Source organism: Adelges cooleyi, unplaced genomic scaffold (assembly GCF_023614345.1).
Source record: "Adelges cooleyi isolate 19-005CV unplaced genomic scaffold, UGA_ACOO_1.1 ACOO_flye_CR_arks_rails_tigmint_CR_PRNA_651, whole genome shotgun sequence".
NCBI lineage: Eukaryota > Metazoa > Arthropoda > Insecta > Hemiptera > Adelgidae > Adelges > Adelges cooleyi.
The window spans coordinates 2873740-2901444 of NW_026096352.1; the positions used below are offsets into that span (position 1 = coordinate 2873740).

General features: G+C 31.7%; 1 protein-coding gene across 9 annotated transcripts in view; it reads right to left on the reverse strand.

Annotated features, from left to right (window-relative positions):
* The window catches only part of LOC126844889 (uncharacterized), a 51023-nt gene that overhangs the window by 9904 nt on the left and 13414 nt on the right, over positions 1-27705 (reverse strand). For 5 of the 9 annotated variants that reach the window (XR_007686653.1, XM_050583352.1, XM_050583350.1 and 2 more), the window contains 15 exons: positions 8414-8585; positions 8099-8281; positions 6211-6393; positions 5937-6145; positions 5625-5880; positions 5268-5424; positions 4162-4318; positions 4001-4098; positions 3285-3519; positions 3079-3224; positions 2330-2487; positions 1910-2223; positions 1790-1849; positions 1559-1718; positions 1104-1477 (listed from right to left, as the gene is read on the reverse strand). Coding sequence is in view for 8 of the 9 variants with exons in the window: in XM_050583352.1 (XP_050439309.1) it covers positions 1104-1477; positions 1559-1718; positions 1790-1849; positions 1910-2223; positions 2330-2487; positions 3079-3224; positions 3285-3519; positions 4001-4098; positions 4162-4318; positions 5268-5424; positions 5625-5880; positions 5937-6145; positions 6211-6393; positions 8099-8281; positions 8414-8503 (2780 nt within the window). In the remaining variant the exon portion in view is untranslated. The remainder of the gene's footprint in view (positions 1-1103; positions 1478-1558; positions 1719-1789; positions 1850-1909; positions 2224-2329; positions 2488-3078; positions 3225-3284; positions 3520-4000; positions 4099-4161; positions 4319-5267; positions 5425-5624; positions 5881-5936; positions 6146-6210; positions 6394-8098; positions 8282-8413; positions 8586-27705) is intronic. The other 4 variants (XM_050583356.1, XM_050583357.1, XM_050583355.1 and 1 more) reach the window with 2 other exon arrangements.

Sequence of the window (27705 nt, forward strand, 5' to 3'; positions counted from 1 at the left end):
AAACTCGCAATTAACAACGTCAGTCGTCAAAGTGATTAATTATGTGTATGTGGCCATGCAATGACTACCAGCGTTTGGTGGTCCGACTATTTTAATAATATTGACTTACAGAAGCTGATTTTCTAGGTTTAATGGAGATAAAATGTATCTCTTAGCAAGTTAAATTCGCGAAAAGTCAAACGAGACAGTGATTACGCTCTGAAAGTATATTTCACTCAGAACAGAAAAGAAAATGTTTGAATCTAGTTATCGTTTTCAACACGAAGAAGAAAGAAACTTTAACTTATGTTATTTTTCTTTTTAGGAGAGCTAATTCTATGAGAGTCATAGAGAATCGAATTGGAAGCAAAACAAGAAATAAGATGGAGATGTATTGAAAATTATAAGTAATATAACAAGACTAGATTGTTAAAATATTTGATAAATAAAAAAAAATTGTATAATGACGAGGTCAATATGGTAATAAGTAATAACGATATAATAAAAATGTCATAGTTTTAGAGAAGATGTCTATATAAATAATGGAACATAGTATATAATTGGATTAAAATAAGAAAACCTCCGTTTCTATCTGCTCCAAATAAATAATAGCCGTGAATTGAAAAATAAATAATATGAACTAGTAGTACAAAATAAAAAAATAAAAGCAATTAGTTAAAAAGTTAAAATTCACTAAAGAACTTCGGTGCATGTCAACAGACACAGTAAATATCCTTATTATTAAGACATAATAATAAAGAAATGCAGTTAAATAATATTATTTCACGTTTATACTTCTACCTGGATCTTACGGAGGTCCTCTGCTGTTAATCTAAATGTAAATTCAAATACGCGGTGGCCGAAAATCAAATAAACACGAAATAATTAAGTAAATCAAATAATTAATGAGTGTCGTAGCTAAGATAACGGGAAAGTGAAATTAAGTCGCGATACAAAGACGATAGGTTGTTAAATTGAACTGCTCGGAACACTCTGTTCGATTATATCACGCGTGTGTCATGAAACACATTAAATGCTAACGAGAATTGTTCACTACTTAAGCATCGTTACAAATAGTAGGGGGGTATCCTCGTTAATTATTGCTGGAGTTTATTGCTATTCACCTGGCCAACACGTTTTCAGGATTGAGATCGAGAAATACATCTACAACATGTTGACTGGCCAACTCTGTCTTCTCGCAATTAGTCCCAGCGCAATGATGGATTAATTCGACTTTACGCGCGCTGCACGTATGCAGCACTTCGTCGACCCTTCCAAAAAACGACACCCTGTATCCGCTCTGGTAACACTCGCCATTTCCTTTGGACACCCATCCTATAAGCGTGTACCCATTGTCGGCTCTGCAAACCGAATACATGTTGCCGTTTTGGTTGACCGGCTGTATAAGTTTGCCGTTTTCGAACAAATCCAAATTCACACTACAGTCGTTGCTCGTGCCGTCCTTGTTCGAAACCAATATCAATGTCAGACCGGGTTCCTGGACAGGTCAAACGGTTTGTGACACTGGTAAATGATTTTCTAATCCAACCTAACACACGTCACATTGAAAAACACTCACCGTCAGCGAGTGCGCGTTCAGTTCAAATTTGAATACCACCAACAGCAAACTGTTGACGGAAACTTTACCGACGTCCACTTCTTGGGTAATTAATACGGTTCGTTTTAGCTGATGCATCTCGAACGGATATTCGTCGGCCCCTATCTGTCCCAAGACGTCACTATAAGAAATCAACCCGGCGAGTGTACAGAGAAACTAGTAGTGAGTAATTATAAGCCAGCAGCGACAGACCTGATAATATCTAACATATTCTCATGCAAGCCTTGGACGACGATTGTTTTGAAAGTGTTCCTAAAACAACAGATACATAAGTACAAAAACCGACAGATAAAAAGGTGTTCTTATACCAACCCGGGTGAACCGGGTGAACTTTTGACCGCGGATTTGCTCTTGGAGGCTTGAGATTTTTTCGCTCCTATGCTAGACTTGTCTTCCCCTCTTGATCGTTTACTCGGCTGTGCGCTTAAAGGCACGTTGCGCTGAAGTTCTTCTCGTTCTTCTCGTTCTTTTCTGATGGTATTCAAAAGTTGAGTGATTCGCTCGCTTCCAAAATTCCTCTCCTGAAACATTTCTTGAAATTCTTTGAACACTTCCACCGCCACATGTGCCGTAAAGTCACTTAGACAATTTTTTTCCGTCCACTTCAACACGGCTTCGAGCACATGCTATGGGTATTACAGCCAGTTCATAATTAAGTCAATCAAAACTCATTGCTAATTTCTAATTTATATTAAATACATTTTAACTATAGTTTCGCTTAACTACACGTACTTTACGGATGGCCGTGCAGATTTCAGCTTTCTCTGAGGCGCCCTTGAGACTTGCAGATTTTGACAAAAAAGACGAATAAAACTGCATCAGGGCCTGACCGTGTTCGCCGGTATGGGATTCGGCATTAGCCAAGGTGTTAAACGTTTTTTGTATGTTAGCTGTAATACAGTTATAGATAAATGTCAACAATATTTGTGAGACTTTTACAGTATACAAGCGTAATTAGGAGTTTGTAACGTCTTGCGTTTTTCTCCAATTAACATGGCTAAAGGAAACAATGCGGATTATGTAGACATTTTTCTACGTTTTAGAGAACTCCCGAAATAACAACAATTTAATATTTTGTTTTTATTCAATATTATGATTTAAAAACATTTTCCACGCTTGCTAACACCTCATTAGAAAGTTTAGATTTTCAATAGCAGCTCGTGTTAATGTTTTTTTAGAATTCCAACATCTTGAATCTTGATATTTGCATAAATGTTAACTCGATAAAAAGTACCGTAAAATGTACAGTGCCGTTATTAACGACAGTTTTAAGTTTTTTCTTTCTTTTTTTGCATATGGCGTATGTGACCGAGAGAAGGCCTTATTCGGAGCTAGTCCAGTCGGCGGGCTTAGAGGGGGGATGACAGTCTCTTCTCCTAGATAGGTTATCCTACCCAGTGAGAGAAACCGCTCGTGGTCGTATTCGAACCAGCGACGGTGCAAATTTTAGGTAAGCAATAACAACGAACTTTAGAACTTACAGATAAACGTCTTTAGAGTTTTGGGTTGGACCGTAAGGCTTTCGTAGGCTCCTTCTTCTGTTTGGATAATAGTGAACGGTACAGTTGATTCGACGATCAATGAATAATGATCAGGCAGCTCACCCCAGATTTTCAGCACGTTTATCCTGCAATTCTTCTTCGATTGGTAAATTTAATTTAATTATAATCTTTAAAGTAATATATACCCGGGTTTAAATTTGATTATATCTTTAGAAGAACTTTTGAAACATATGTACAACGTGGGTTTTGATAGATGCGTTGTAGGCCAGTAAAAATGTTCTACCACGATAAATGGATTTTCTATCTGGTTGTGATAATTTGATGACCGCAAATCTCTAGCCATAGTTCCATCTTCGAGGACATAGTTAATACAAGTTGACAATGTGAAAAGAGCTGATTCGCAAAAAAGTGATTCAAGTTCTATGTGTTACCATGCGAGTTAAAGAGCGAAATTCGAACGCACAAAATATTAGTGTGGTTACTTAGATATATAGTTTTTGAAACTAAATTTAGATTTATGGACATCACAATATAAGTCTAATAAAATAATAAGAAGGTATCTCTAACCGACACGTTAAATACTACATAATAACATGTCTACGGCCATTCAAAGACTTTAATTATGTTGTATAGTTGTGTACTTACTTCATCAGATTGATTTATCGATTACATGTTAAAACTGACTTAAATTATAGTATCGCTAATGATGAGAATATCCGGATTTTAGAAATCTGGCTTATTTTGTTTTTATCCAAATAATGATTGTTTTAAATAAACGTTCTAAACCTAGGTGTAGTAACTAAATTCGAAAACACGGATAATCCATCAAATCCAGAGACTTCAGAAATCCGGATAACTGTCCCATTTCACCCTTACTTTAAAATATAATTTTAAAGGATACGCATGTAGACGCAATGTTCAGTGTTTTTGAACGCAGGAAAAACGATGGACTCCACGAATGGAAACGCTTGATTTTTTTTAAAGTAAATTTCCATAGATCTATTTGTTATAGAAATCAAAGTTAAAAAAAAAATTAGATTCAAACATAATGTGTTGTTTTACACGACAAACTGTTCTAAATATGTGAAATCCATTTCATATCGATTGTTTTCTGTGGTGACTTCATATCCCTGCAATACATCTTTCAGCTGGCATGATTTTTCCAGTATAAGCGAGCAAGGTGTAACCATATTAATTGTTCTTCGAAACTCGTGGACTTCTATTATTATAATAAGAAAATTAACAAACTGGTGTAACGTATCTACTTGGCTAGACATCTAGGCTAGACAAAAGTGGCCTTCAGAAGATTAAGCTCAGTGGATCCTGGCGGTACAGGTGGCTAATCTCTGTACACACTAAGTAATTCACAGTGTGTGTTTTTCTTAAGCAAAGCAAACGAATAGCTATACTATACGTATAATGTATATTACACTCTCCTGTCCCTGAAGTGTTCTCCTGGTCCAAGGGTCGAAGCTGAATTGAGCGGACCCACACGAATAATACAAAATATATAATTTAAGTAACTAAATATCAATAGATAATCGCGGCCCATAGATATGGCAAGATATTGTAACTTGTTACTTTAGGTGACTATGGTTACTTGGCATTATTACATTGTTGCATTTACGCGTATATCCGCCGTCCCTACCTAGTTGTCTTATGATATACTGCTCTATAAGTACATTTGTGCGAGTGATAACGGGGCGCCAATGTACCCGTTACACTGGTAAGAGAGGAATTTTATTTTACAAATAATAAATATATTCTACTCTTATTAGAAATTGTCAAAGAATAACGAAGTTTTCAGTAAATACATTCCTTAAATCAATACATTTAATTCTATTCACTAAGATAAGGAAAAAAATTAGAACTACTATAATACTAAAATAATTAAATACCTTATGATTTTAAGCTTAACTTAACTAGGTAATCCAGTTGAAGTTACAATGCAAGTTTTGGTCGATTGATTGTGATATGGGTTGGGATAATAAGTTTGTAGTGTTATATTTTGTGTTGAGCAATCAATGCGGGCGAGACCCGAATAAAAGACACTAATGTTAGTGGTATAATATATGCTGTTGTGTTCACAGGTCAATCCAACCAAAACTGTGTTTTAAAAGTGGTAGAAAAAAGTATTATAGAGATTAGATTAAGTATACTGTTCGAACCGTGATGTTTCACGACCTTATTTTCTAATGCCCAATCGGTCCAACGAATTGCCTTCCACGAGGGTATAACATCGTTTTTTTTCATTTCCGTAAAATTTACAAGCGCGGGCTGGTCGTACTCTGACCGATTCAGTGGCGGATCTCTTTTTCCTTCTTCCTGTAAGCAGAAGGAAACCAGAAATGGAATTTAACAGGGGTTGACGACACCATCCTTGACCATAAACGTGAACGACACGATGGCATAAGACATTAAAAATGTAATTAAAAATTGGAAGGTTTTTAAATGCTTATAGTGACAACCCGAATAGGGTCTACTGGAACTACCATTAACACATAACATCTATTATTATTATTTACATTGAAAGGATTTGGCGACAGTATAATGGAGGTGAATATAGAGTTGGGAGGATTGGTCCGGTAAGCAGAGACGTCATTGCCTCGGAAACACTTTTCGCCTTTGTTGTCGACGGTGTAACATTCTTCATAATGCACTTTGACAGGTTTTGATTTTCTCGTTGTGCTTTCGGACTTGGTAACGGTCTTCGCAAGCTCACTTAACGGCCGTGGACTGTGCGCCATAATTGCCGACCAAACGTCATCTTTAGAAATACCCCTTTTGGAACAACAGAAATAATGCAGCTTACATTATAAGCGCTCACTAACACTTACCGGCAGTCCTCGTGAACACATGTCCACCCGGTCAAGCAAGTGATGGTGTTGAACTGGTGGAATTCACCAGCCAGGGCATAAATCCTCAGGAGACCTTTGACGAGCAACGGTAACCATAGTACTTTGTTGTTTTCGCACAGTGGCAATAGAACCTGACCGTTTTCGCCGACAGGTAGATGATCGCTTACGCATATCAAACGAAACTCTCCCTATGGGTGTAATATGAAAATTAACAACGCACTGAGCGGCGCGTCATGTGTCACAATCCCTTCACCATGTAATACAGCTTTAGCCAATATTTCCCGAACGGATTAAACACAGGTCTTGGCCTTCTGTTCCAAGCCGCGGTGACTTTGCAACGTGAAAATATATTACTGATCGGATGCCACGGTATTGGCCATTTGTTTTTAAACCGACGAATGTATATGATGATGTGATACAACATCCATCTGTAGGCCTGTTAAATAATGTGCGAAATAAGCGGGCGTCACAGTTTTCCAACAAAATATTAAAGCTTAAAAGGAAACATTGTGCGCGCACTTGTTCGATGAAATGTTGCCCGGTGTTGGCGAACTTGTGTGCCAGCATGTACGCGAACAATGTTCGTTATGATTTATCTGTGTTCGTTCAAATTTATTTTTTACCAACCCCGCTTAAAATAGGTCTAAAAATTCGACTTAGGTAGATTAAAGTGGGACTATAACATACATTATAAATATGTAGTCGAACAGATTTGCAAAGCATCTGTGTTAATTGATATGTAAATTATAACAGAACATCATAATATTAGTTCTAACAATAATATGATAATTAATAGAACATTAACGTTTGGTAACATCGCTAAAAACATAGCCCGAAATAATATTATTAAATAGCACCATTCCGGCACAGCGTTTTATAAATTAAAAAAATATTTTAAATAACAATATTAGGTATAATATTCTATAATAATAAAAATTATTATTATTTTACGTAAAATATATGCATTATTTCAACTTTTTTGACTGGATCGATGCTTTTCTTATTTTTTTGTTAGCTGTAAAGTAAAAACTACAAACGTCTACTTACGAAATATATTATATTTTATTATTTTATACTACAGTGGTGTAGGTAGTGGAGTATTTTAGAGAGGGCGCTGTAGTGATTACCTCCCTTGACATATTTCTGTACTAGTAATATAATACTAACAATTACATACTAGTAATTATATCATATTTCCATATCTACAATTATCTCTACTATTAAAATGACAATCAGGTATTATAATAGACTATTTTTTTACCATAATTATTTTAATTAAATACTTTATTTTAATACAGTATTTTATGTGTTGTCCAACATTCCCTTTGATAGTTTGCTCAAATACCGCCTCTAAAGCGAAAATCGAAACAGTGTGCGCGTACAACATACATAGTATAATAAAAGTCATAATTTTTCTATTAGTTATGTTATCATGTTAAGGTTAATGGTTATGATTGAGAGTAATGCAGGTATACAGAAACAGTAATAATGGAAATAACTGGAATTATAATATAAGAATAATAATTTTAATATTATAATAATGATATAAGGGTTCAATTTTCTACAACAATTTAGTTAAAGGCCTGTGTAATGCATTCATTGATAGCATCTTATACATATTGTATACAAATAAAAACAAAATGATTGTATCATACACTTGTTATTATTTTTCTTCCTAAAAAGTTTTTAATGTAAATTCTGGTGGTGACTAAAAAATGTGAGAGATGTTTTGCGTGACGTGGCATGTACATTAAACTGCTTGAAAATTAAATTTTTATTACATCATAGGAATGGCCGTGGGCGGATACTGCGTTTCTAATCAATCTGTTTTCAGTCATAAATTTTTCTGCACATATTATGACACATATAGTCATCATTTATATTTAACGGTGAAGAAACTTTGAGTTGTTTATGGAATAATCCTATCTTTTAATCGGAAATGTGTTTTTTTATGTAAAGTGTAATAATTATATCGAAGTTAGTATTTCATTTTTTACTATGACTGCAAAATATGAGTACGTAATGACAACTAAGAATATTGTAGTAAAACGGAAGGTCAATCGATTAATGGTATCAATGATAATTAAGAATTGTGAACATAAAATAATTTTTGGAGTTAACTAGCAGATAGTTTTAATTACTTTGACGTTCATTAACGACTTATTGACGGTCAACAAATTCTGTACGTTGCTAACGTCACCCTCAGGAAGAATAACCAATCCATCGGTGCCAAACAATTCGTTTGGTCTTTTCCAATCTTTGACCTTTCTGGAGATTTCGATGGGTAAACGTTCATGGCCACTAGGGTGAGTGAACACTTCATACTATTGTCGAAAAGGGTTTGAAAAATTTGAAAATTAGACCATTATAAACAAATATAATACGATTAAAAAAAAACATTTTATAATATATCATATATTATATGTTAAATATAAACCGAACGATTTGATACGTACATCTTTATATTGGTCCCATTCTTCATTATTTATAAAATCGACGGACCATACGTGCCACGGGGGCACAAACATGGAATCATTGTACGGCATTATATTAATGTGTATCAGAAAACGGTTTTAATGATGTAAGCATAATCAAATGAGTATCGGAATTTCGCGTTGCTAAGCAAACCTGAAGAAATAAATGTTTAAATGTTATTTTAAAACAACGGTATCTGTAATTTTTTGTTTTACCACATTTAGAAAGTTTATTTAAATTTTATAGTATGGAAACATATAAGGAAACCAACTTTTAACTACACCCAGATCAATAAAAACTAAAGAATTTTTTTTCAGTTTATTAAACGAATTGAACTAAGCCTTAAATTCAGGAAAAGGTATATGCCAAGCATAGGTGCGTGATTTTTTTTTAATATTAGCAGATGCAAGGAAATGAACAAGCAGCAATTGAAAATCCCCCCCCCCCCCGGTTAAAAATCCCGTATGTATTAAAAAAATTAATTGTTTTAAAAAATGTATAGTTTACCAATTATAAATAAATGCCTACATTATATTTTAATCACGCTTTTAGAAGGTGCACATTTTTGCACCTTAGAGATTACGTCACCGCCCGCTGAATGTCAGTATTACAAAAATGTATCAGCTCAAATATTAATGAAATAACTATTAAATAATTATAAAATAGCATTTTATTATCACAAGTATACTCGTAGATAAACAGTGAGTGTAAAATGTTAATTGGAAGTATTAATTTATGTCAGTACACTATTGTTCGCCTGAAAAGCAAAAATAATTTTTCTCATGTTAACATTTTTTAATCTAGGGCATGTTTTTTTATGTTAGTTTGTTACATTAATTAATAGCTTAAAGTACAATTGACTGATAGAATTTATATTAGGGAATTCCCGAATGCAGAATGGTACAAGAAAAATGGTAGCACCTGGCCAAGGCGGTATCAGATAAGGACTGAGATTATCATCTGAGACCGTCTAGAGAACACAGTGATTATTACCATTTTTCTTGTGCATTTAGGGTAGCAATCCATTAAGGGGCCTCTACACCTGCATATATGTTTGGTGGAAAACAACTCATTCTATTTCAAACGTACTGTTCCTAAAAACACTTCGTTTAAGTTTTGAAAAAATATTAAAATTCTTCATAACATTTTCAAGGCATAGGTCGTGGCATCAGTGGCGGCTCATGCGTAGGTGCGCAGGTGCAAGCGCACCACATGCCATTTCATAAAAATAATATTTTTTATTTTTTTAAAACTTAACCGTTGTAAATTGTTTTTTTAAAATATCGGTGTGCTATTAAAAAAAAATTCTTCAACAATATTTTTCGGTAAAGAACTATTATGTCGTAAACGTATTTATTGCTCCTAAAGTAAAAACAGTTATGCAAAATGCACACACCAATCGGTGCGCAACACTGTGACAGTCCCGCACGCCTGTATAAAATACGTATGGTTGACGAGTGGGGGATCGCTAAGTTACAAAACAAAAATCTCGGCAATATACTCGTCATTTTACCAATGACTATAGTAGTAGTAATAAGGGCATTCACAGCAATCTTTTAACCAATGGGCATTCACAGCAACCTTTTTACCAATGGGCATTCACAGCCCACTTATAACCAATGGGCATTCACAGCCCACTTAGAACCAATGGGCATTCACAGCCCACTTATGATCAAAGAGACATTCACCTCTATAGTCTAAAAAAAGTTGATTTGTATCCACCTATCAACTATCCACCTGATAGTTCTTAAATACTAGTATAATTACTAAAATATATCGTAAGCATAGTCATGCAGTTGGGTTAGGCGTAGGGTTTTTTAAAGCAGGTAAATCTTAACTAATCTTTAATTTCAGGTAGTGGTGGTAAGTTTCTTAACTAAACAACACCTCATCCAACCGCATGACTATGCTTACTTTTTGCATTTTTTTAAACACTTTTTTTGTTTTTAGTTTTAGTCATTATAATCTTTACGAAGAAGTAATACTAGAGGGAGGGGATAGGAGAGGATTATTTATAAATACCCCCACATTGTTTCAAAAGTTGTGAGTACTGTGCTTAAAGTGATATAGTGCAGACGTTTAAACTTGTGCTACTATTTTTTCTAATATTTAAAAAAATGAGTAATATCCTATCTAAGAATTCATTCTGTATCGACCCCAAACGTTCGATTACGATTGGATTCATTTTAGATAAAACATTATCAATTGTGATTTATTTAGACTATAAAAACTGTCGAGATAAATTAGTTCTTTCTGAACAAAATTGGCAAAGCCTTATGCAATTGCAGACTCTAAATAATATTTTAAACACTATACCAGTTAGCGCAAAACGTTTACATATAAATGAGAATTTTTATTGTACAACAAATCCGAAAACCGATTCAGTCATTTTACGTAATGGAGAGGATCAGCGATTGAAATTGACAAGAATTAACATTTTAACACTTCAAATGTTAAACCCATGTATTCAAGCTCACTTGAAAGAAAGGCTCAACAAGCTACCATTATATCAGAAGTGTTTCACCGATATATACACGTCTATATTAAATGATGTAAATAACTTCTCAAGCGAATGTCGTCGAATAGACTTTATCCAGGCTTACATAACAAATTTTAATTTCCAGTATTATACAACAGATGAGACGGCGCTTTTCGTCCATGAATTACAGATTAATTATGCACAGATAATAAATCTTATTATGCAGGAACTTTTAATAGCTGTATTTTAATTGAAGAGAAGGGCAATAACCTTCATACGAGTTTTATAACGTCAAAATTTCATGTCAGAACGTGTTTGCGAAAAAAAAAATCGAAAAGTATGTCAATAAATTAACATACGAGTTATACAACGTCAAAATTTCATGTCAGAACGTGTTTACAAAAAAAAAACAGTAGAAATCATCGCTCATCGCCTATTGTTCATCGCGAAACAAAAATAAATTATGTAAAACCACCGCTGATGAAATATAGATTTTTGGTTATAAAAACCTTATTTATACCTCTTAACATTATTAACACGCTTATATAATTGAAAATACAAACATATATATCTATTTAAAAAACGTTTTTTTTATGAATATAATAATTTTTTTTTATTTTGAACCATTTATACTAGAGTGTATAATAAATAATACAACAATTACTATCACCACATTATATTTACCATAAAAATAACAAAATACATAAAATATCTATTTATCCGAATAAGTCTTAACAATTCTAGTCTCGTCGGACATAAATCGAGCTGCTACCTCATCAAAAAGCTGCTTGATGAGTTGTTGTATTTTTGCATCCTTTTTTAAAGTGTCCGTCAAACAAAGTTTAGCCGAATATTGTACGTGTTTCCATCTAGAAAAAAATGTATTAGAATAAAGGAAAATGGAAATAACATAATAATATATAATAATTTACCTTAGTGATGGCGAAACTTTTGATATTTTATCGATATCAAACTGCTCAATAACAATATATTTTTTAGCGTTTGGCGTTTCGATAGAAATGTCGTATTTGGCTTGTTGTGATTCGCTATCGGCTTTTAAAATGGATCGATCGTAACAAAACTGACGGTTCGGGATTGCTTCTTTTTCAGCTTTCTCCAACAAGCTCGAAAACTAAAAAAAAAACATGTCCTTAAAACGGAACAACCTTTTAAATAATTTACATAAATTGAAAACAAGTATATACTGTGGTTTTTTTTTGAGTTTTTTTTCTGTGAGCTAACAGCAGTATCCATCTTTTTTGATTTCTTCGGCGGCTGTTCCTAAAATATATTATAAAAATAGAATCTTAGAAATAAATTTGAAATAGACGTATAAAGACATTTTTTTACTCACAAATGTCGTATTAGATGAGTCATCTTCGCTACACTCTGTTTTTGTTTTCCTCGATTTTTTGATTTTTTTTAATAGACTTTCCTAAAATTATTATTTTTTTTAAAATTGTTAGTAAATAAATAAAAATATTTAAAAAAAATTATTACTTACAGAAACAATTGATTCGTCATCACTAGAGATGTAAGTACTCATTTTGTTATGTTCTTCGTGTGGCTTGACTTCTGAAAGACTGGAGCTGAAGTGATTTTTTAATATCAGTTTCAGGTGTGTTTTATACCTAATAAGTGAAAAAAGTATCTCCCTTCTATATATATATATATATGTTGTATATTAAACAAAGTATGACCCAGACACGATAATTACGATAATTACGATAATTACGATAATTACAATAATTACTCATGACAATCATGTGTTGACATAGGTGTTGAATGTGTTTAGTACACACATCTGTATAACCTATTTTCCAAACAATTAATCTTAACACACTTAATTCGGCTAGGAGGTAAATTGAGTGCGGGGTTAGTAGAGGTTAAAATTTGTGTATAAAACCCTAAGAAATCGTGCACATTATTATCAGTTTGTGTCCAAACGTTTCAACAGTAAAAACTTACTCAAACCCATTGATCGTCATCTAATCTTTTTTGGTAAGTACAATATTAGTAAACTAACTCATTCAAACTATACCTATATTTATTAGTAGATAAAATGATAGTTCTTTAGTTTAAATCACATGCATTTTGTTTTTTTTACTTTGATCTTAATAAGTTTTTAATTTATACTTACGTAGAACTAGAAACATTAGTTTAATTTATTTAAGCTGAATACGGTGTAGTGTCTCAATTTATAAGTTAGTAGTTTAATTCACCTACAATATCTTAATTTATTTTAAGCTTACACAGCGCTGGAAATACGTTTTTACACCAAGTCATGTCTGTTTGATTTATTTAAACTTACACAGAACTGGAAATACATATTTATACCAAGCCATGTCTGCTTAATTTATTTAAGTTGAATACAGTATAGTGCCTCAATTTTAAAGTTGAATATTATTATAAGTTAGTAGTTTAATTCACCTAATTTCTTTTTTTTACTTTGATCTTAGTAAGTTCAATATCTTAATTAAATTTAAAACTTACATAGTGCTGGAAATAGGTTTTTTTTTCACCGAGTCATGTCCGTTTAATTTATTTAAACTTACACAGAACTGGAAAAAAAAAGAAAACATGTTTATACCAAGCCATGTCTGTTTAATTTAATTAGGCTGAATACAGTATAGTGTCCCCAATTTTAAAAGTTAAATATTATTATAAGTTAGTAGTTTACTTTGATCTTAGTAAGTTCAATTATCGAGTTTCAATATCTTAATTTAAACCTACACAGCATTGAAGACAGTAGTTTATACTAAGTTATGTCTGTTTAATTAATCTTAAGCCGAATTTTTTTTTTTAAGTTAATTATTATTATATATACTAGTATAATTTATAATTTATATTTTTATAGTATCGCTGTACTACACTATCACTACCACTGTAAGTATTATATTAACCATAGTTTTTTTACTCACATGTTATGGCACAACCGAACGGTACATTTTGCTTAACAGACCACGAGAGAGCTCGCTTGTTTAAAAATTTAAAAAAAAATAAAAATACCAATAGAATTAGACGAGCAAAAAAAATGGCAATTATAAAAAAAAATATGGAGATATATAAAAAACATGAATTAGATAGTAAAATAAATAGAATGTTTAAAACTATTATTAAAACTATCGAAGAAAATATTAAAAAAAAATGATAAAAAAAAAATACTAGTTTTTTTTTAATTTTAATGTATATTTAGAAGGTTTGAGATTTTTTATATAGTAATATTACAATAAAAAAATTAAGAGAAGTTATTATTAAGTACTTAAGTTTAAGTTGATTATTAAAACATACTTGTAAATATTTATATAAATTTGTAATAAATATTGTTTTTTTTTTTTGTGCTACCTATTTGTAATTTAGTTGTAAGCTTTCATATAATCAAAAAAAATGTTCTTCATAGTTTTCAAAATGTCGCAATCTACAAAAAACCAAAATTATAGCGAGGTATGTCTAAATTGTCCGTTGAACGTAGACCATCTCATTCCGGCAAAAAAAATACACCAGCATCTTAGGAGGAAGCATGGTGTGGAAAATGTCCACGCTGGGATATATGGAGGATGGTTTGATGAAAAGGTTTTTGGTGTAATAGAAGATTGGGATGACGAGGCGCAAATTCCAGCAACAATTAATAAAAATGACTACTTCCCATACAAATTTTAATTTGTATAATTTTTTTGCTAATAATAAAAATAAAATAAATGTTGATCACCCTACTTTATAATTATCTTTTATTCTCTTTTAACAGTCGGTTAATTGTATACTAGAATTAAACTATACAATATCATTCAAATACTCTATGTATGTAGGTACTTAATAAAGTATGATGTATCCCGCCAGTCAGCCTATAACTATTTAACGGTTTTTTGATACTATATCACATTTGTTTAATTTTGTTTCACAGTTGAAATGAGTAATATTACGAAGCAGATGCGTCTTAATATAGTTGGAGATGGTTTAGAGGAAATAGAATCATTTAGAAAGCGACGTTCAAAAACATATTTTTTAAAAAACTTGTTTAAGTTTTTAGACTTCACCACATTTTTTGAATATGCTACATCTTTTTTATTACCAAAAATCAAAGAAGAATGTCAAAACACATCAATTAAATTTAATTTATACCTGGATTGTGTATACGAAAATTTAATAAGCTTTGAAATTAGAGATATTGCCTTCAAAACTTCAAATGTTTTCACAACATCAGGTTCAGATGTATCCAAACTATTAAAAAATATGTATGACAAACTTTTAATTGAAGAGTCTGATTTTATTACTAAAGGGTCGGGATGGAGTCTTAAATGTATAGATGGATTACAACTAAGAATTAATTATGTAAATCCGTTACAAGGTTCAACGTATATACCACTACCAAAAAAACTCCAAAATAAGAAAGCTGTAATCAATGTACATAATAATGATGCAGAATGTTTTAAATATGCTATTTTGTCTAAATTTGATGTACGTAGTAACAAAAGTAGATTTATTAAAAAATATTTTAATTATTTGGAGAAAAGTAGTAAATTAGATTTTAGTTGTGTAAAATACCCAACTCCAATTAAAGAGGTTAAAAAATTTGCAAATATTAATAATCTATCAATCAATATTTATGGGCTTGACAACAAATCGCTAATTTATCCAATAATAGTTTGTGACGCTGAAAAAACAAAACATTTTGATTTACTTTTAATTAGTAATGATACCCGTCAGCATTATTGTTTTATATCCGATTTTTCGAGACTTATTAGATCTCAAAGAACACAGCATCATGAAAAAATAATTATTTGTAAACGATGCTTTACTACTTTTAATAAAAAACCTTGTGATAGCAAATTATGGGGCTTAAAAGGTTTAGCTGAACATAAATTACGCTGTAATCAACATAAATTAAGTAGACCTGTCATGTTTGAAAATAATGATGATGAAGTTATTAAATTTAAGAACTATGCAGCTACTCAACGTGTACCAATAGTAATTTATGCTGATTTTGAATGTTTTTTAAAGATTGTAAAAGATCAGTCTAACAACACTAATGAAAACAAAACTAAAAAAAAATATATACATGAGCCAATGAGTTATGGATTTTATGTTAAGATCGACTTTGAAACAATACCACTCGAATTAATCCGCGAGTTTAAAATACCCACATATCCGATTATTCATCGAGGTAAGAATGCAGCAAAGCATTTTATGAAATCTATTATAAAAGTTGGAGAAAAAATTGATGAATTGTATCAAACAAATATACCAATGCATCCATTATCAGATGAGGAAAATGAAAGATTTGCAATTACTACAAACTGTGAATTATGTAACCATCCTTTTACTGATACTATAAAGGTAAGAGATCATTCACATTTTACTGGACGTTTTAGAGGTGTATTATGTTTGGGATGTAATTTTAAATTAAAAAATGTCGCATTCACCCCAATTTATTTTCACAATTTAAGTTATGACTCACATTTCATTGTAAATGAGCTCGGTTATAATGATAAAAGAATTGATGTGATTCCAAACTCTACAGAAAAATATATCTCATTTAGTAAGGAAATTTCTAAAACAATGAAACTAAAGTTCATTGATACATTTCGTTTTATGAGTGAATCTCTAAGCTCACTCGCCAACAATTTAGCTGAAGACAAATCCAGGTTCAAAGAAACTTTAAAGTTTTTTCCAGCAGATAAAATAGATTTGGTATGTCGTAAAGGTGTTTTTTGTTACGAGTATATAGATTCATGGGAAAAACTCGAAAAGACTAGCTTACCGACAAAAGAACACTTCTATAATTCACTAAATGAAGAAGAAATCAGCGAACTTGATTACAATCATGCAAAAACTGTTTGGAAAACTTTTAATATAACTAATTTAGGTGAATATTCTAACCTCTATCTATTGACTGATATTTTAATATTAACTGATGTTTTTGAATCCTTCCGAAACCTTTGTTTGGACACACTGCATCTAGATGCATCTCATTATTTAACAGCACCAGCTTTTGCATTTCAAGCAATGTTAAAATATACTAACGTACATCTTGAAAGGTTAAAAGATTACGATATGCAACTTTTTTTTGAGAGAGGAATTCGCGGAGGAATATGTCAAAGTGTTAAGCGACACGTGCATGCTAATATTCCAAATACTGAAGGTATTAACTATGATTCGAATAAACCAACTACTTGGCTAACATATTTTGACTGCGTTAACCTTTACGGGAAATCTATGTTATCAACACTTCCTTACAAAAACTTCGAATGGTTAGACGATTTGTCATTAGATGTTACAACAATACCAGATAATGCAAAATATGGCTATATTTTAGAAGTTGACGTTGATTATCCAGAAAATTTACACGAATTACACAATGACTTCCCGTTTTTACCTGAATTTACATATCCACCTAATTCAAAGGTAAAAAAATTGATGACCACATTTAACCCCAAGAAAAATTATATTGTGCATTACCGTAGTCTGAAACAAGCCTTGAAACATGGTTTAATAGTAACAAAAGTACATAGAATTGTCAAATTTCGACAAAAAAAATGGATGGCTTCATATGTAGAACTCTGTACTAAAATGAGAAAAAACGCGACTAACGAGTTTGAAAAAAATTTTTGGAAACTAGCTATTAATTCTGTTTTTGGGAAATGTATGGAAAATGTGAGAAAACGAATGAACATGAAATTAGTTACGAGTGATCGACAAGCACACCGCTTAATGATGAGGCCTAGTTTTAAGGATCGTACGATTTACTCTGATAGACTAATGGCTGTGCATTTATTCAAAGAAAAACTAAAATTTGACAAACCTATATATGTAGGACTATCTATTTTAGATATATCAAAAACTGTTATGTATCATTTCCATTATAATGTGATGAAACCTATGTATGGTATGAATATAAGTTTGTGTTATTCAGATACTGATTCCCTAATATATGAGATTATCACAGATAATTTTATGGATGATCTTAAAAATACTTTATTTCCATATTTCGACACATCAAATTACTCAAAAGATCACCCATGTTTTTCAGATAAAAGAAAGAATATTCCAGGATACTTTAAAGACGAGTTGAAAGGTTTAATTTTACTGGAGTTTGTATCTCTGCGTCCTAAATTATATGCTTTTAATGTTGGCGGAAAAGAAATAAAGAAGGCTAAAGGAGTGAAAAAATATGTAGTTGAAAAAAAAATGAAAATGCAGCATTATATTGATGTTTTAAATACACACACCAATCAAATGTCAGGAATTTTACCTTCAGATCAAGACAATTCAAAAGCATATCATTTTATGAATACGATTCAGTCAGAAAAGCATCGCGTATATTCAAAAACTGTTTATAAGCTTGCGCTCAGTGCTAGTGATGATAAGAGGATAATATTAGAGAATGGTATTTCTACTTTAGCTCATGGTCATTTTATAAACAATAAGAATAATTCGCTTAAATAGTTTTTTTAATTTTATATACTATTTTTTTTTAAATATTATTAGCTTTACAGTTGTAGTTAAGTTTTATTCATAAAGAGGGTTTTAAACAAATATTTCTATACATTTATAATACTTAAACATTAAATATTTGAGAAAATTGTAAATTCAATATAAAATCATTAATCAATTTATACTTATCTAAAATTGTAAACCAATTCTGTTTGTTCAGATGAGTTTATTTGACTGCTTACTGGATGTGTTGAGAACATTTCGATTACTTGGCGTGAACGCGGTAATAACTGGAACACTACCTAAATTATTTATCAATTATCCACCCGCTGAGATTAATCGGAAGTTAGACAGCGTCAGGATCTGTGATATCATGCTATTTTATCATACTGTGATAGTTGATGATGTGGAACTAAAAGCTATATTTCCATCGTTTGAGCCAGAGTTTAATATATATCGTCGTAAGTATATTGAATACGTTGGTTATATATGGGTTGGTAATATAAAAATTCAGTTGCGTAAGTGGAAAAACAAAGACACATGCAACACATTTTATATCAAGAGCGGACCGGATTGTTGGGTGATAAACGATATTTTAAAATTGTTTCTGACTCCATCTCACAAAGAAATGGAAACCGCAGTTGTACTAGCCATAGGTGAGAACAAAATCCTTTTACCCGTAATGGCTTCATACGGACCTACTAGATCAAGTAAAAAACATACAAGAAAAAGAGACGTATATCACTTTAAAAAGGGTTATTGCTCTCATATTGGTTATCCAAAAACATTGGGTATTATCGATTGCCGAAAACATTTTGCTACCAGAGGTGATAAATATGTAAGTGTTTGGGGAAACCTAGAGAAAATACACATCGCTGGATTGGAACGAGAAGCCTTTCAAGCTGGAAATTCACAGTGGCGTGACTATATATATTAGCCTTTAAACTTAAATATATAAAAAAATGTTTAAAAAAGTATATATTTTTAGCTTCGATGCAAAGCGAGAAGGTATTGGTTTTACTCTGATGTGGGCTTTTTTTTTCGCTGTATACACTGTAACTTTTTTAATACTAGACCAATTCCTTTGAATAGCAACTCTATAAATCACAAATTTTGTCTAGTTTGTACTTTGGGGGGGTAAAAGTTGAAAAAGTTTAAGTCTTCACAGACGAAAGTTGAAAAAACAAAAAAAAAAACCGTACGAGTTTTTAAGTTAGAACTTTTACTGGCTATAGTATCGAGAAAAAGAGTCGGATCGAGTTGAAATGTATAAGAAATATTTATTTGTTATGCCCGCGCACGTCAGTTTTGTCAAATTCAAAATATACCCATTTCCCGCCCCCCTAGGGGGGGTACAAGTTTTTTTGTTTTTCGGGGTTTTTAGCCGTAATTTTAAAACTTTTGGGTTGAAAATTTGCCAGTAGTTGGAACTCATATGTATCCATAACATATTAAGCGGGTGAAAAATTCGGCACTACAGTTTTTTTTTAATTGCCGGAAAACCGTGTTTTCGCACATTGCGTATATTTTAACAAAAACACCTAAAATCTTTAAAAAAAATTGATCAAATCATTAAAACAATTTTATTTATATCTATACAGAATGATACTATTAGGTTTTGTGCTCAAGTACCACTCTTGACTTAAAGTTTACACAAAGTTTAAATTTTTTTTTTTTTTTACTTAAGTTCTTTCCGGATGATTAAAATTGAGAACTGATATTAAATTCGTAATCACCGACCCAAAAAACATATAATTTGACCACTTTTGATGTCTTTTACACAAAAATCCAGAAAAATGTTTTAGCTTCGATGCAAAGCGAGAAGGTATTGGTTTTACTCTGATGTGGGCTTTTTTTTTCGCTGTATACACTGTAACTTTTTTAATACTAGACCAATTCCTTTGAATAGCAACTCTATAAATCACAAATTTTGTCTAGTTTGTACTTTGGGGGGTAAAAGTTGAAAAAGTTTAAGTCTTCACAGACGAAAGTTGAAAAAACAAAAAAAAAAACCGTACGAGTTTTTAAGTTAGAACTTTTACTGGCTATAGTATCGAGAAAAAGAGTCGGATCGAGTTGAAATGTATAAGAAATATTTATTTGTTATGCCCGCGCACGTCAGTTTTGTCAAATTCAAAATATACCCATTTCCCGCCCCCCTAGGGGGGGTACAAGTTTTTTTGTTTTTCGGGGTTTTTAGCCGTAATTTTAAAACTTTTGGGTTGAAAATTTGCCAGTAGTTGGAACTCATATGTATCCATAACATATTAAGCGGGTGAAAAATTCGGCACTACAGTTTTTTTTTAATTGCCGGAAAACCGTGTTTTCGCACATTGCGTATATTTTAACAAAAACACCTAAAATCTTTAAAAAAAATTGATCAAATCATTAAAACAATTTTATTTATATCTATACAGAATGATACTATTAGGTTTTGTGCTCAAGTACCACTCTTGACTTAAAGTTTACACAAAGTTTAAATTTTTTTTTTTTTTACTTAAGTTCTTTCCGGATGATTAAAATTGAGAACTGATATTAAATTCGTAATCACCGACCCAAAAAACATATAATTTGACCACTTTTGATGTCTTTTACACAAAAATCCAGAAAAATGTTTTAGCTTCGATGCAAAGCGAGAAGGTATTGGTTTTACTCTGATGTGGGCTTTTTTTTTCGCTGTATACACTGTAACTTTTTTAATACTAGACCAATTCCTTTGAATAGCAACTCTATAAATCACAAATTTTGTCTAGTTTGTACTTTGGGGGGGTAAAAGTTGAAAAAGTTTAAGTCTTCACAGACGAAAGTTGAAAAAACAAAAAAAAAAACCGTACGAGTTTTTAAGTTAGAACTTTTACTGGCTATAGTATCGAGAAAAAGAGTCGGATCGAGTTGAAATGTATAAGAAATATTTATTTGTTATGCCCGCGCACGTCAGTTTTGTCAAATTCAAAATATACCCATTTCCCGCCCCCCTAGGGGGGGTACAAGTTTTTTTGTTTTTCGGGGTTTTTAGCCGTAATTTTAAAACTTTTGGGTTGAAAATTTGCCAGTAGTTGGAACTCATATGTATCCATAACATATTAAGCGGGTGAAAAATTCGGCACTACAGTTTTTTTTTAATTGCCGGAAAACCGTGTTTTCGCACATTGCGTATATTTTAACAAAAACACCTAAAATCTTTAAAAAAAATTGATCAAATCATTAAAACAATTTTATTTATATCTATACAGAATGATACTATTAGGTTTTGTGCTCAAGTACCACTCTTGACTTAAAGTTTACACAAAGTTTAAATTTTTTTTTTTTTTTACTTAAGTTCTTTCCGGATGATTAAAATTGAGAACTGATATTAAATTCGTAATCACCGACCCAAAAAACATATAATTTGACCACTTTTGATGTCTTTTACACAAAAATCCAGAAAAATGTTTTAGCTTCGATGCAAAGCGAGAAGGTATTGGTTTTACTCTGATGTGGGCTTTTTTTTTCGCTGTATACACTGTAACTTTTTTAATACTAGACCAATTCCTTTGAATAGCAACTCTATAAATCACAAATTTTGTCTAGTTTGTACTTTGGGGGGGTAAAAGTTGAAAAAGTTTAAGTCTTCACAGACGAAAGTTGAAAAAAACAAAAAAAAAAACCGTACGAGTTTTTAAGTTAGAACTTTTACTGGCTATAGTATCGAGAAAAAGAGTCGGATCGAGTTGAAATGTATAAGAAATATTTATTTGTTATGCCCGCGCACGTCAGTTTTGTCAAATTCAAAATATACCCATTTCCCGCCCCCCTAGGGGGGGTACAAGTTTTTTTGTTTTTCGGGGTTTTTAGCCGTAATTTTAAAACTTTTGGGTTGAAAATTTGCCAGTAGTTGGAACTCATATGTATCCATAACATATTAAGCGGGTGAAAAATTCGGCACTACAGTTTTTTTTTAATTGCCGGAAAACCGTGTTTTCGCACATTGCGTATATTTTAACAAAAACACCTAAAATCTTTAAAAAAAATTGATCAAATCATTAAAACAATTTTATTTATATCTATACAGAATGATACTATTAGGTTTTGTGCTCAAGTACCACTCTTGACTTAAAGTTTACACAAAGTTTAAATTTTTTTTTTTTTTTACTTAAGTTCTTTCCGGATGATTAAAATTGAGAACTGATATTAAATTCGTAATCACCGACCCAAAAAACATATAATTTGACCACTTTTGATGTCTTTTACACAAAAATCCAGAAAAATGTTTTAGCTTCGATGCAAAGCGAGAAGGTATTGGTTTTACTCTGATGTGGGCTTTTTTTTTCGCTGTATACACTGTAACTTTTTTAATACTAGACCAATTCCTTTGAATAGCAACTCTATAAATCACAAATTTTGTCTAGTTTGGACTTTGGGGGGGTAAAAGTTGAAAAAGTTTAAGTCTTCACAGACGAAAGTTGAAAAAACAAAAAAAAAACCGTACGAGTTTTTAAGTTAGAACTTTTACTGGCTATAGTATCGAGAAAAAGAGTCGGATCGAGTTGAAATGTATAAGAAATATTTATTTGTTATGCCCGCGCACGTCAGTTTTGTCAAATTCAAAATATACCCATTTCCCGCCCCCCTAGGGGGGGTACAAGTTTTTTTGTTTTTCGGGGTTTTTAGCCGTAATTTTAAAACTTTTGGGTTGAAAATTTGCCAGTAGTTGGAACTCATATGTATCCATAACATATTAAGCGGGTGAAAAATTCGGCACTACAGTTTTTTTTTAATTGCCGGAAAACCGTGTTTTCGCACATTGCGTATATTTTAACAAAAACACCTAAAATCTTTAAAAAAAATTGATCAAATCATTAAAACAATTTTATTTATATCTATACAGAATGATACTATTAGGTTTTGTGCTCAAGTACCACTCTTGACTTAAAGTTTACACAAAGTTTAAATTTTTTTTTTTTTTTACTTAAGTTCTTTCCGGATGATTAAAATTGAGAACTGATATTAAATTCGTAATCACCGACCCAAAAAACATATAATTTGACCACTTTTGATGTCTTTTACACAAAAATCCAGAAAAATGTTTTAGCTTCGATGCAAAGCGAGAAGGTATTGGTTTTACTCTGATGTGGGCTTTTTTTTTCGCTGTATACACTGTAACTTTTTTAATACTAGACCAATTCCTTTGAATAGCAACTCTATAAATCACAAATTTTGTCTAGTTTGTACTTTGGGGGGGTAAAAGTTGAAAAAGTTTAAGTCTTCACAGACGAAAGTTGAAAAAACAAAAAAAAAAACCGTACGAGTTTTTAAGTTAGAACTTTTACTGGCTATAGTATCGAGAAAAAGAGTCGGATCGAGTTGAAATGTATAAGAAATATTTATTTGTTATGCCCGCGCACGTCAGTTTTGTCAAATTCAAAATATACCCATTTCCCGCCCCCCTAGGGGGGGTACAAGTTTTTTTGTTTTTCGGGGTTTTTAGCCGTAATTTTAAAACTTTTGGGTTGAAAATTTGCCAGTAGTTGGAACTCATATGTATCCATAACATATTAAGCGGGTGAAAAATTCGGCACTACAGTTTTTTTTTAATTGCCGGAAAACCGTGTTTTCGCACATTGCGTATATTTTAACAAAAACACCTAAAATCTTTAAAAAAAACAGTACAGTGGGGTCGGGGCATAGTGGGGACGGAGCATAGTTGGGTCGGGGCATATTGGGGACGGGGAGGTCACAGGTTTACAGGAATTTTTAAATCTGAAAGTGATAAAATCACTTTCGAAAAAACGCTTCGATGCAAATCGGTAGTTAGTATTTTCAAGCCAGTACAGTCCAAACCAAGCACAGTATAAACCAGCAAAGTTAGAAAGTTTTAAATGAAGGTTCTGTATTTACAAATGAGCATCAAAGCGTTTATTTGAAAGCGATTTTATTCAATTTTATCACTTTTATTTATAATAATTCTTGTAGACCTGTGACCTCTCCGTTTCCTCATTGCTTTGATTACATTATGCCAATACTCTACTGTACTAGTCCTCTCGGATAAAATCGCTTTCAAATAAACGCTTTGATGCTCATTTGTAAATACAGAACCTTCATTTAAAACTTTCTAACTTTGCTGGTTTATACTGTGCTTGGTTTGGACTGTACTGGCTTGAAAATACTAACTACCGATTTGCATCGAAGCGTTTTTTCGAAAGTGATTTTATCACTTTCAGATTTAAAAATTCCTGTAAACCTGTGACCTCCCCGTCCCCAATATGCCCCGACCCAACTATGCTCCGTCCCCACTATGCCCCGACCCCACTGTACTGTTTTTTTTTTATTTTTTATTTAAATAATAATGTAAAATTATAAATGTTTAAATAAAAATTATTTTAAAATACTTTCTGTGCTCACCCATGAGTTATGTGTCGTATCTAGCCCCAAAAATTTTACTAACATTTTTCCTTTCTTTCTTTTTAGAATACGTTCTATAAGATATGTATCAGGATACTTAGTTTTTTGAATTTCTTGTTCATAAAAACATCCTAAAATTGTCTCACCTTTATCATCAGACAATTTATAAGTAATAGGATTAGTATCTAGAATTTTGGTAATAGTAAACAATTCCGTCGTCCAACTCGGTGTAAAACCCCGATGAAATAAATGTTTATACTTAGATATCCTAACCCTATCATTTAGCTGAAATTTCGGTTTTCTTTTTTTACTGTCACTAAATAAATTATTACGTTTAATTAAAACTGGATTTATTCTAGCTTCATGCGGAGTACAATTAATTGTCCTATGCTTACTATTATTATAATTATTAACTAAATTCGATAAGACTGCTACCCAGTTCCAACTCCCCTTAGCTGTGAAATGCTTATAAACCATATTTTTTAAAGTCCGTATTACGCGTTCAGCCTGTCCTGCCTTAATACTACTATATGTTGAATAATGTTTAATGCTATATTTCATCATTAATTTTTTAAATTCATTATTATAGTATTCACCACCAAAATCGGATTGTAATAACTTAGGCTGCTTGTTTTTCAATATTTTTGACATTGCATTCTTTACAGATATTGCTGTCTTATTTTTTAAAGGTTCTGCCCACACGTATTTACTAAATGTGTCAATTACAACTAAAATATATTTAAAACCATTATTTTTTCTCGAATGTGGTTGCATATCAATCAAATCTGTTTGCCAATATTCATCCATAAATCTTGTAATAACTTTACGTCTTTGAAATATTTTTCTAGCTGGTCTATGTAATTCGTTGGCTATACCCTCCATTGTGGACATCATAGTTGATAATATGTAATCTGATAATATGAAATTATATATAAAAGTGGGTAAGAAAACTGATGTAGGTAGTGATGACTAATATAGAGATTAAGCTATACAATAATTTTTCTTTCTCTTAATTCTTCAACAATTGAAATAACTTCATTATTAAGACCTGTGTTTCCAGCCTCTTGAGAAGACATTAGTAGAGCTAGTCTAGTAATTAACTCGTTCGGGTTATCGTAGTAAATGATTTGTGTATTGGGTAGTACGTTTTTATATAAACCCATACCTAATTTAGAATTCAAATTTTCAGCTTTTTTCCCCTTTTGAAAATCGAAAGGGTTATTTAATAATATAGCATCCGCCGACTTAGGAGTGATAATTAAATCTTCACCAATTTTTCGTTTTTTAGCTATTGGATCTGATTTAGACTTTACATCAGTATAAAAAGGTTTTACGATTGAGTTCCATTTATAATATTTATTAGCTTTAGGGTTTCCTTTAGCATTTAGATACACTTTCGTAGTGTTTAATATTGCGTAGTAAGATTTTAAGTCTTCATTGTTTACTAATCTTGGTTCTTTTTCACATAGTAATGACCATAATCCAGGAGTCCAATCATAAACTTGGTCTACCACTCTTAATTTATCATTCTCAATTGATATAGGATAAGACCCAATTTTCAGTTCTTTGTCGGCTTTATCATAATGCATACCATATGATTGATCATAAGTTCGTTTATTGGGGGAAATTGATACAAAGTTATTAAATTCCTCTAATTGACTGTTTGAAGTAGCTTCTACATCGTGTTGACTATTTTCTAAATTAGACATTTCATTATCTAACATACGACTGCCTTTATTAGCGTCACTATTATTAACTATTCTATTAAGTGGTTCTATTATTGGTTTAAATGTTTCATTAAATGTATGTTCAGAGTCTAAAACTCCACGTTTTAACTCCATAATTTTAAGTTTGATATTCTTTCTTGATTCTATTAAGTTCTTTAATAAGTTTTCTTCTCGCTCCATACTGCTAAACTGAGATTACTTGGCTATATCTAAGCTTATATAGACATCAAAACCTCGTCTATACCGTCCATCATTCATATTTCTAGTTTTATCTATAACAATAAATCCATAATTATCATGATTCCAACACGAATAGCACAATTTCCGGAATTCTGAAAAATCCAAAAAATCTGTTGAACAGTGATCATGAAAAATGTGTCCTAAATTTCGATCGTCTTGTTTAAATATAATTAAGAAATTACAGTTATCACGCACCTGCTGCTTCAAAATTTTGGAGTATGATTGATTTAAAAAAAATATAGAGTTAGCTCCGAAATGTCTTCCCATACTGAAATATTCTCGAATAGGTGTTTGTATATCACATATAATATCGTCAAATATAAAAATAGAATTTGGCTTAGTTAATTGTGGTTTAATAACATCATTAGCAACAGTAAATGTATACAAATTAGCTTCTTTTATACCATCAAATATTTGTTTTAGTAAAACATATTTTTCTTGATTAAGAGTTTTTGAATATATGTAAACATTTTCAAATTTTAGACCGTTTATATGTGTAAGAAGATTAATCATAACATTAGTTTTTCCCGAAGAACTTGCCCCAACTAGGATCCCTCGAATACTATCGGGTAACAAAGGCCCATGTCGGGATGGTTTTTCCAAAATTTGTGTGTCAATATTCTTAATATCTAATTTGTTGTCTTGTTCAATAAAACGCATCTTTGTGTATAAATAGTAAGCACAATCTTAGACGCTCCTCAGTATGTATATGAAATGCAAAGAGTTCGATGAAAAAAAAAAAGTTGAGTGGTACAGGTTTCTTGAATACGCTAATAAATAAACTACCTTTCGAAGCGCATATTCCAACGTATAAATACTGTGGACCTGGTACAAAACTTGAGAAAAGACTTGTTAGAGGAGATAAGCCTAAAAACCTTCTTGGTGAAGCCTGTCGTAATCATGATATATCATATTTGAAAAATAAAGATTTAATAAATCGTCATAAGGCTGATAAAATATTAGAACAACAAGTCTGACAAAGGGTAAAAGCCAAAAACAGCTCATTTGGGGAGTG